The sequence below is a fragment of the Globicephala melas genome, chromosome 6 (genome assembly GCF_963455315.2).
Source record: "Globicephala melas chromosome 6, mGloMel1.2, whole genome shotgun sequence".
Classification (NCBI taxonomy): Eukaryota; Metazoa; Chordata; class Mammalia; order Artiodactyla; family Delphinidae; genus Globicephala; species Globicephala melas.
In genome coordinates this window covers 56,111,865-56,123,984 of record NC_083319.1, presented here as the reverse complement: position 1 = coordinate 56,123,984, position 12,120 = coordinate 56,111,865, and the positions used below count along the sequence as shown (strand labels likewise).

The 12,120-nt window shown below is 37.0% G+C and overlaps 1 protein-coding gene across 1 annotated transcript in view; it reads right to left on the bottom strand.

The window, feature by feature from the left end:
* Nucleotides 1–12,120, bottom strand: part of RIC1 (RIC1 homolog, RAB6A GEF complex partner 1) — a 136,372-nt gene that overhangs the window by 87,038 nt on the left and 37,214 nt on the right. The window contains 1 exon segment of the mRNA XM_030877129.2: nucleotides 11,762–11,869. Coding sequence (XP_030732989.2) covers nucleotides 11,762–11,869 — 108 coding nt within the window.

Below are 12,120 nucleotides of genomic sequence, written 5' to 3'. Positions count from 1 at the left end.
TCAAACAATCCCTTTACGTACTTGCCTTTCCTATTGTGATTTCTCTTTCTTATAGAGTCTTGCTTCTTTTCTATTTAGAAAAGACCTTTCAATATTTCTTTTAGGATAGGTTTAGTATTGCTGTATTCTTTTAGTTTTTGCTTGTCTGGGAAATTCTTTATCTCCCCTTCTACTCTAAATGATAATTTTGCTGGGTACAGTATCCTAGGTTGCAGATTTTTCCCTTTCATGACTTTGAATATATCTTGCCACTCCCTTCCGGCTTGCAAAGTTTCTGTAGAGAAATCAGCTGATAGCCGTATGGGGGTTCCCTTGTAACTGACTGACTGTTTTTCTCTTGATGCCTTAAGAATCCTCTCTTCATCTTTAAATTCTGACATTTTAATTATAACACGTCTCAGTGTAGGTCTGTTTTAGTTCATTTTGTTTGCAACCCTCTGTGCTTCCTGTACCTAGATATGTTTCCTTCTTTAGATTTGGGAAGTTTTCAGCCATAATTTCTTCAAATACACTTTCAATCCTCTTTTCTCTTTCTTCTCCTGGGATCTCTATTATGCGTAGATTGGAAGGCTTAACATTACCCCATAGATCTCGTATGCTGCTTTCAATTTTTTTTTTCTCTTGTCTTTCTGTCTGCTGTTCTGATTGGGTGATTTCTGTTATTCTATCATCCAGATCACTTATTCATTCTTCTGCCTTATTTAGTCCACTGTTCATTGCCTTTAGCTCAGTTTTTATCTTGGCAATTGAACTGTCTAATTTTGACTGGCTCCTCTTTATAGTTTCTAGTTCCTTGCTACAGTGATCTGCATTTCTATCAATAATCTTTCTTAATTTCTTTAGCATTTTTATTACCTCCTTTTTGAACTCAGTGTTTGGTAGAATGGAGAGGTTTCTTTCATTTTGTGTTCTTTCAGGGGATTTCTCTTGTTCTTTTAATTGGGAGTAGTTCCTCCAATTTTTCACTTTACTCATATTTCTCTCTCTGAATTTAGGAGAAACAGTTATCTACTGTGGTCTTAAAGGGCTGTTTTTTATTTGGGAGCATCCCTGTGTAGCCCGTGTGAGTCCAGTGTTTTTGGTGCAAGGCCTGTATTTGGTATGGATGCCTGCCATGTTCTGGCCGTTATCCCCTTGACAGACGGGTTGTGTTGTGGTGACCAGAGCTTGCACTGGATGTTGGCCGGGGCCTCTTCTTTGCTCTGTGGTTGTCACAGCCCTGTTGGGAGCAGGGTCTGCTCCCCAATTGTTGGAGTAGAAGCCCCCAGATCCAGTTCTAAGCTACAGTGTGAGGTAGGCAGGACTGGAAAGCTCTCACTAGGAAAGGGGCCTCTGTGTATTTTTCTCCAGGAGCTGTCCACCAGGACGTGCAACTCCGTGATATCACCTGCCACCCGGTGTGTGCGCCCACAAAGTACAATATTGCTGGCACTGCCTTCAAACCAGCCTCCGCTACAGGAGCATCAATAAACAACAGACTCATACATTTCTCAGGGATGTGCATGCTCACAACGCCACTGGTGCGAAAACCCACCAAAGTCACTCCTGCACCCACTATCGGAGTGCTGGTAATCTGCTCAGATTTCAGCCCTGCCTTTGCACGTGCACACCCACTCTGGTGGCGCTTGCACGCTCCCAAAACTTGCTGGTGCACATTTCTAAAGTCCGCAGTGGCTGCAGCCATGCCCTGCTGGGAGCATGCTGACAATGAGGCTGCCATGGTGGGCCCACACCCTTCCCTTCGTGTGTTGACAATGGGGCTCCTATGGCAGACCTGCGCTCCGTGCCAGTTGCATCCCAGACCACACTTCAGGCCCTTCAGGCTATCTCTGCACAGCCAAACCAAGTCCCCTCACCAGGTCTGTCCACTGAAGCCCGAGTTTCAGCATCCAGCCCCTGCACATACCGGCAGGCCTGCATGTCGGGCTGGAAAGTGCACCAATGTGCAAGGACCGTCTATGCTGGTCTCCCTCTACCCTACCTGGCTATAAGCTGGCTCCTGTATTCGTCTCTGAAGCTCCCTATCTGTCCCAGTGGACCTCCCAGCTGGTGAAGGAGGTTCCCAGGGTGAGGAAACCTTTCTTCTTTCACAGGTCCCTCCCAGGGGTCCAGGTCCTGTCCTGATTCCTTTTTATTTCCCCTTTCATCCTAACCAGTTACGTGCGCATCTTTCTTGCAGCTTTGGTTGTATTAGATCTTCTGCCAGCTTTCAGTGTGTATTCTGTGAGAACTACTCCACTTGTAGATGTATTATTGTATGTATCTGTGGGAGGAGGTGAGCTCCACGTCCTTCTATGCTGCCATCTTCACAGCTTGTCCCTTCTCGATAAAATCATTACTGAAAGGTAAGAGACTTGGAAGACAAATTCAGGAGCTCTGCAAATAATGAATTAAAGAAAGAAAACAGGTATGCTAACACATATATATGGAATTTAAGAAAAAAAATTTCATGAAGAACCTAGGGGTAATATAGGAATAAAGACACAGACTTACTAGAGAATGGACTTGAGGATATGGGGAAGGGGAAGGGTAAGCTGTGACAAAGCAAGAGAGAGGCATGGACATATATACACTACCAAACGTAAGGTAGATAGCTAGTGGGAAGCAGCCGCATAGCACAGGGAGATCAGTTCGGTGCTTTGTGACCGCCTGGAGGGGTGGGATAGGGAGGGTGGGAGGGAAGGAGACGCAAGAGGGAAGAGATATGGGAACATATGTATAACTGATTCACTTTGTTATAAAGCAGAAACTAACACACCATTGTAAAGCAATTATACTCCAATAAAAAAAAAAAGGGAAGAAAACAAGACAAACCTTGTTCTATTCTTCTCTTATTTAGGAAAAAGAGAAAAAAAAATCCCTAGCTGCAGAAACAGACTGAAGTCTTCAGATTGAAACGCCTAAGACTCAGGTTTAATTTGGGTGGATTGGCCCGGGGTGGGAAGGAGGGAGGCAGGCAGAGGGAGACAATTTAATGAAAAAAAAAAAAAGATACAATCTTGTAAGTAAAAATAACTTAATTTCAATCACAAAGAGAAAAATCTTTCATAGAAAAAGAATAGGTTGCCTGAAAAGGGAAAAGACTCAGATTAACACTAGACTTCTCACTAATAACCCTAGAAACCAGAGGGCACTAGAACATTACCTCATGGCTAGGAAAAAAAAAAAAAAGAATCTCAATCTAAGAATCCTGTACCTAGACAGGATATCCTTCACCATGCTTAAAGAACAGTACGTTCAGATATTATTTAATATATGAATGCCCACTGTGTGCAGAAAATGCTCTTGGCATTGAAGCTATAGTGAAAATAACAAGCAAAAAGATATGGAACTAATATTCTGGGTTTGAAAAATGGACAGGGACTTCCCTGGTAGCACAGTGGATAAAACTCCGCACTCCCAATGCAGGGGGTCTGGGTTCGATCCCTGGTCAGGGAACTAAATCCCACACGCATGCCGCAAGTAACGGTTCACATGCCACAACTAAGGAGCCTGTGTGCCACAACTAAGGAGCCCGCGAGCCACAACTAAGACCCGGTGCAACCAAATAAATTAAAGAAAAAAAGAAAAATGGACAAACACAGGCAACCTACAGAAGAGGAACTGCAAAGGGCCAATAAATATAGGAAAAGATGCCAAACCTCACTAGCAATAGAAATTAAACAAATGGAAATTAAAATGACAAGACCATTTTTCACCAATCCAATGCAGGCACAATGTAGGTAAACAGGAATCTTAAGAACACATAGGAGTGACTCTGGAAACTGACACAATTTTATGAAAAAATGATTTGGCAATACTCATTAAAAAGAATATACATACACACTTTGACCCAGCAATCCTACATAGGGAAAAGTGCCCTAAAGAAATAAATGCGCCAATACAAAAGGGTATATGTATAACGATGTTTACTGTAGCACTGTTTATAGTTGCCAAAGGTCCATTAGAAGAATAGCAAAGAGTATAAGAAACTTCCACACTATGGAATATTATACAAATACTAAAACTAATAAGTTAGAGTGTATGTATTAATCTAGAAGGGTAGTCATAATATACTAAGTGAAAAAAATCAAATTGCAGAGTACTGTGTAAATTAAGATGTTAATTTTGTGTGAAAATAATGAAAATTTCCATATTTATCTATTTAAATCTACTCATCTGTAAGTTAGAATCCTATGCAAACATTCAAAATCAAGTTACAGAAAAATGTTGAAGTGAGACAATGTTCATGATATAACATGTCAAAAAAGCTGTAGAGTAGCTTTCTATAAAGAAAAAAATATGTTTTCAATAATGCTCTACCTATGAAAACTCACAGATTTATCAAATGTGCTCCTCATGAACAGGTGACATTAACAGTCACTTATAGTAATATCACTTTGGATTTAAAAACAAACAGACTTCAATAGCCTTTCAAATTCTATGTACTATTAAATATAAGTGTATCTGCAAACAACCGTTAAAAAGGTATAGGAACATAAGTAAAAATTAATGATTATCTGTGAGTAGTGAAGTTATTTATTTTTTCTTGTTTATCTCTACAATTCTCAGATTTTCTTCATCGAACATTTATCCCCCTTATTAAAAACTAAAACTTTTAAAAATCCAATTCTCAAAACTATAAAACTCCTAAAAGATAACATAACAGAAAATCTACATGACCTCGGTTTGGTGATGACTTTTAGATACAACACCAAAGGCACAATCGATGAAATAAACTGATAAGCTTGACATCATTAAAATTACAAACGTCTGCTCTGCAAAAAATCTGTCAAAAGAATGAAAAGAGAAGCCACAGATTGGCAGAAAATATTTGCAAAAGACATATCTGATAAAGGACTGTTACCCAAAATAACAAAAAACTCTTAAAATTCAAAAATAAGAAAACAAACAACCCAACTAAAAAATGGGCCAAAGACCTTAACATGCACCTCACCAAAGATATATGGATGGCAAATAAGCATATGAAAAGATATTCCAGAGCATATGTCGTGAGAAAAATGCAAACTAAAACAAGGAGATACCACTATACACCTATTAGAATGATCATAATCCAAAACACTAACAACACTGTCAAAGATGTGGAGTAACAGGAACTCTCATTCATTGCTGATGGGAATACAAAATGGTACAGCCACTCTGGAAGACAGTTTGGCAGTTTCTTACAAAACTAAACATAGTTTTACCATACAACCCAGCAAGCGCACCTCAGCGCATGAAAGGAGTTGAAAACATGTCCATACAAAAACCTGCACATAGATGTTTATACCAGCTTTATTCATAACTGCTAAAATTTGGAAGCAACCAAGATGTCCTTCAGTAGGTGAATGTGTAAACTGTAATACATCCCATGATTTAATATTCATGCTAAAAAGTAATGAGCTATCAAGTCATGAAAAGACATGGAAGAACGTTAAATGCATACTACTAAGTGAAAGAAGCTAATCTGAAAAGGCTACATACTGTATGATTCCAATTATATGACATTCTAGAAAAAGCAAAACTATGAAGACAATAAAACAGATCAGTGGCTGCCAGGGGTTATGGGATATGAAGGGATAAATAGGTAAAGCACAGAGGGTTTGAGGGGCAGTGAAACTACTCTTTATATACTATAATGGTGGATACATGTCATTATAAATTCATCCAAACCCACACAATGTACAACACCAAAAGTGCACCGTAATGCAAACTATGGGCTCTGGGTGATAATGATGGTGAATGTAGATTCACCAATTGTAACAAATGTATCACTCTAGTGGAGGATAATGGGGGGAGGCTATGCATGTGTTGGGGCAGGGAGTAATGCAAGAAATCTCTATAGCTTCCTCTCAATTTTGCTGTTAACTTAAAATTGCTCTAAAAAAGTCTATTTTTCATAAAGTCCATTTATGAACTATAATTCATATAAGCTAAACCATAAATTCATGTTTTAAATTATACAAACAGAGATGAATTAACTTAAATCACTTGAATCAGGTCAGCATTTACTTAGCCTATTTAACATAAACCAGACTACAACAGCTAAATTTATGTTCATCATGACATCTCCAGTTGTATGGAGATGTATCTTCTAGAAAAAGACTATAAGCAATAACCAGGTAAAATAAAAACTGGACTTTCAGTAGCCAAAAAGAGTAAATTGTTTGTTATCTTCTCTTACATATGTATTTTACCCACCCCCAACTTGAGAACAGAAATAATTCCTAACTTCTTTGTTTTCTTAATATTTAGTATATGCAAAGGTTAATAAATTATTGTGAAATTGTTTCTGTAGAGGCTGTTTCTAGTTATCTGGTAACTGGCTCTGGGGTAATTAGGAGTGGGGAATAGTGGCCCTAGGTAAAGAGCTCCATAAAGGATGTGGTTGAGGGTACAGGCTGTGAAGTGTTTGGTTTGCACATGAAAGGAACATTAGCAGGTAATCCTTTACTATCTCTAGAAATTGGCTAGCCCTGAGAGGGGCAGTCTCTCCAGGGCCAGCGTCAAAGCATCAAAATACAGAAAAACAACAACACAAGATTACAGAGAGAAAACAAATTTTCATAAATTTTACTGTTACAAAATTCTAAATATAATAGTGATGAAAATTTAGTACAATTTTTCTTTGTAATATATATCCACTAAAGAGAATGAAATTCTTTTTGTGGGGATAATATTTTTTGCTTAATTGAGGTTTAAAGTTAATGTTCCCCTGCCAACATAATACTCAATGGGGAGAAGCTGAAAGCCTTCCTGCTAAAATCTAGAACAAGACAAGGATGCCCACTATCACCACTTCTATTCAACATAATATTGGAAGTCCTAGCCAAAGCAATCAGACAAGAAAAGGAAATAAAAGGTATCCAAATTGGAAGGGAAGAGGTAAAATTGTCATAATACACAGATGACAAGATACTATATATTGAAAACCCTAAAAACTCCACACAAAAACTACTAGAACTGATAAACGAATTCAGCAACGTAGCAGGATACAAGATTAACATACAGAAATCAGTTGCACCTCTTTACCCTACCAATGAAATATCAGAAAGTTAAAAAAAAAAGATCTCTTTAAAACTGCATCCAAAAACTGAAATAAAATACTTAGGAATAAAACTGACCAAGGAGGTTAAAGACTTATATGCTGAGAATTATAAAACACTGATAAAGGAAACTGAAGATAACTCAAAGAAATGGAAAGACATTTCATGCTTTTGGACTGAAAAAATTAATATTGTTAAAATGGCCATACTACTCAAAGCATCTACAGATTTAAGGCAATCCCTAGCATAAAATTACCCATGACCTTTTTCACAGAACTAGAACAAATAATCCTAAAATTTATATGGAACCATAAAAGACCCAGAAGTGTCAAAGCAATCCTGAGGAAAAAGAACATAGCAGGAGGCATAACTCTCCCAGACTTCAGAAAATGCTACAAAGCTACAGTAATCAAAACAGCATGGCATGGTACTGGCACAAAAACAGACACATGCATAAATGGAACAGAGAGCCCAGAAATAAACCCACACTCAGTCAATCTTTGACAAAGGAGGCAAGAAGTCGTCTCTTCTTCTTCTACTTCTTGCTGAAGAAGTCTCTTCAGCAAGTAGTGCTGGGAAAGCTGGACAGCTGCATGTAAATCAGTGAAGTTAGAACACACTCTCACGCCACACACAAAAACAAACTCTAAGTGGCTTAAAGACTTAAATATAAGACAGGACACCATAAAACTCCTAGAAGAGAACATAGGCGAAACATTCTCTGACATAAACTGTAGCAGTGTTTTCTTAGGTCAGTCTCCTAAGGCAATAGAAATAAAAACAAAAATTAAAAAATGGGACCTATTCAGACTTATAAGCTTTGGCACAGCAAAGGAAACCACGAACAAAATGAAAAGAAAACCTATGGAATGGGAGAAAATATTTGCAAATGATGTGACCAACAAGGGCTTAATTTCCAAAATATACAAACAGCTCATACAACTCAATAACAAAAAATCAAACAACCCAATCAAAAAATGGGCAGAAGACCTAAACAGACATTTCTCCAAAGAAGACATACAGATGGCCAACAGGCACATGAAAAGATGCTCCACATCGCTAATGATCAGAGAAATGCAAATCAAAACTACAGTGAGGGGCTTCCCTGGTGGCGCAGTGGTTGAGAGTCCGCCTGCCGATGAAGGGGACATGGGTTCGTGCCCCGGTCCGGGAAGATCCCACATGCCACAGAGCGGCTAGGCCCATGAGCCGTGGCCGCTGAGCCTGTGCGTCCGGATCCTGTGCTCCACAACGGGAGAGGCCACAACAGTGAGAGGCCCGCGTACAGCAAAAAAAAAAAAAAAAAAAAAAAAAAACTACAGTGAGGTATCACCTCACACTGGCAGAATGGCCGTTATCAAAAAGTCTACAAATATTAAATGCCAAAGAGGGTATGGAGAAAAGGGAACTCTCCTATACTGTTGGTGGAAATGTAAACTGGTGCAGCCACTATGGAAAACAGAGTTTACCATATGATCCAGCAAGCCCACTCCTGAGCATATGGTCTGGAAAAAAGGAAAAGTCTAATTTGAAAAGATACATACACCCCAATGTTCAGAGCAGCACTATTTACAATCACCAAGACATGGAAGCAACCTAAGTGTCCGTCAACAGATGAATGGATAAAGATGTTGTGTATATATATACGAAATACTACTCAGCCATAAAAAAGAATGAAATAATGCCCATTTGCAGCAACATGGATGGACCTAGAGATAATCATACTAAGTGAAGTAGGCAGACAGAAAGAGACAAATACCACATTATATCACTTACATGTGGAATCTGAAATATGATACAAATGAACTTATGTATAAAACAGAAACAGAGTCACAGACACAGAAAACAAACTTATGGTTATCAAACGGGGATGGGGGTGGAGGAGGGATAAATTAGGAGCTTGGAATTAGCCAATACAAATTACTATATATATAAAAAAAAAAACCAAGGTCCTACTGCACAGCACAGGAAACTATATTCAATATCTTGTAACAAACCATAATGGAAAATGATATGAAAAATAAATAAATAAATATAAACATATACGTACATAACTGAATCACTTTGCTGTACACCAGAAACACAACATTGCAAACCAACTATATTTCAATTAAAAATAAAGTTTGTGTTCCCACGATCAAAATCAATTGCAAAGTTTCCTCTTAATGCTAGTCTGTAATGTGATTTTACATATTTATATGTGAAAATGTGTTTTCAAACCAGTACTGCCAAATACTGATATCAACCCATGAGCATATGATTTTAATTGAATACATTCATCACTTGGTAGGCAATTATAAAGTCTACCAGATTTCTTCTATGTTTGCCTATTAACATGTCATTACATTGTAATCACTTCCAACTGAAGGTTAGGTGGAAGCACTCCTCATTTGCACAATTAATGGATTATGAATATGGAAATTTCTTTTGCAACTGCATCAAGATCCAAAAAATACTACTTGAACTGTGGTTTGACCTTAGAAAAAATACCTATTGCTAATTTTTCTTGGAAATAGACATCTTCTTGTTAACTTTTGACAGCCTGACTTTACTTGTAATTCAAACATTAGCTGTCATCAAAATGGCTTAACCACATATAAGTTTCACATACAAGCGCTGTTTTGCTTTATAGTTTTAAATTCATTAGGAAACATTATCAAGTCTGCAGCAAAGCTATTTTCCAAAGCCATTCAATGTCCCACAGGTGATTAAGAGTGGTTCCTCAAGTTCAAAAAATTTCAACCTCACACATGAGCTCAAAAAATTCACAATAAATGTTTACCACTAACTGCTAAGCCATCAAAAGACTGTGGTCTTGGGCAAGTCAGGATATTCAGCTTCTATTTCTGACGAAAACTTAAAATAACCATCAGTTTTAAATGTTTACATATTCATAAGCTTTGTAAATTTGTCCAACTGAAGCCTTTTTCTGCTCCATGTTTTTACCACCATCAATCAAGACACCTTAGTGGATTCTACTTCAGGTTGTATTGAATTAGTGTTTTCTCAACTTTGAAAATTTTTTTCACCTGAAGTTGTCCCACACATGCTATTCATGGGGAGTAATTCTTAGTCATTTCACATTCTGTCTTGATATTCAAATAAACTGAGCAGTATTAACATTTGTCAATTCATCATAAGAACCAAGCAAACTTACTTTGATTGCACCTTCATTTTAATTTTTTATTTTTGTGAAAAAAATCTGATGTGATGAGATAATCCATTTTAAATTTTCTGATTTTTCCTGACTACTAATTTCAGTGAGCTGGGAATACTGTGATGAGTACGTAGCTGGGTAATTTCAACTTATACTGTATTCTTCTGGCATCACTATAGTGTCATTCCATAATAAACACAATATTTTGCCATCTAATTCGGTAATAAAATAATAAACATGTGCTTTAAAAGCATGAAATTCAAAATCTATTTTTCTCTTTTTATTCCTTTGACATGATCAGTATACACTAGTAATAAAAATAATATGACATGTCACAATATAGCAATATGCGTGGCACTTGAAACAATGAATTTATAAATGCTTTATTATAATTTATACTGCACTGAGCAGAAGAGTGAAGAGATAAAGCACCATGTATGGGCACTGTCAGGATTACTCAACTCAGCTGTTGTCCCTTGAAAGCGGCCAGACAACATGCAAAGAAATCAGCATTTTAATACTCAAAAACAACATTATTGATGGACAATAAAATTTAAATTTCATATAATTTTCACCTGTCAAAAATACTATTCCTCTTTGATTTTTTCCAATAATTTAAAAACATAAAACTATTCTTAGTTCATGGCCCACACACAACAGGAAGCAGAGTAAATTTGGCACATGGTTGGTAGTCTGCAAACCCTTGCTGCAGGAAGTGAGGAACTACTCAATATTTTTTATTTTATGGAGCCACTTTCAGATGATTAACCCAGTCAGCATTATATAGCATGAACAGGAAAAGGACCGAAAGCAGAGAGATATCTGTCAAGTGTAGTACTTGACAGTAAATGGAATCTAAGTACCTAATTCTAAAGTCCTTCTCTCCAATATACACTATCTGTGTAACTTTGGATAAAACTTACTTTCTCAAACCCTCAATACACTAATCTACTACGAAGGACAACTGTATCTACTTCGAAGTGTCAAGCTTAGAAGACATGATACACCTAATGCGGTTATAATAATAGTTACATGGAAGGTGCTCTCAATAAATGTATTATTGCTAATTCGAATTAGGTGATGATGACAGCCCAAGAGCTGACAATAAAAAGGTAAAATTAACCAGACCTAAGCACATTAATGGAATAGAGGAGAAATGCAGAAATAAACCCAAATGGATATGAGAATGTAGTATGACATAAACACAAAGTTTATCATTTTTATGAGACATCCTTGGGAACAGAGGGCAGGATTTATAATATAAATTTGGGAATACCATGTAAATACAGATGAAAGCTTAAAAAATCTAGATTAGACTTCAAGGACAAAACAGTAAAGTGAGAGGAATAAAAAGAAAAGGATATAGGCACCATTTAGGGATGGGAGGAAGTAGAAGAATCAAGAAAAACGATATAGTAGGAGTAACCTGAATAGAAGAATCGGTACAGCAATTCCTATCACAGATGGTAAATACTAATGGGTGTGAAAAAGTGAAAGGATCTCATCTAAGTGAATTAAATTTAAATGCGATGTAATGATTTCATAAGAAAACAGCATTAAAGTTGAAAAATGTACTTACTGACACAGCTATCATGGTACTATCTGGCCTCCATTCAGCTTGCGTGTAGGATCCAAACTGAGAAGATGATTTTGCAGGTTCCTTGTAGGTTATGATTAATACACTAGGCTGGAAGAAAACAGTTTTATTTTATTAATATCTCATAAAAAGTAAAAGATATCATCAAGTACACTGACAGTATTTTAATAATTCTAGAAGTATAATAAAAGATAACATAATCCAATATTAAATGAGTTTAAACAGTCCAAGCAAATCAACTAAAAAGAACCATAAAGACAAACAATCTGAATAAGCCTATATCCATTAAAGAAATTGAATTGATAATTAATAATCTTCAAAAACAGAAAGGACCAGACCCA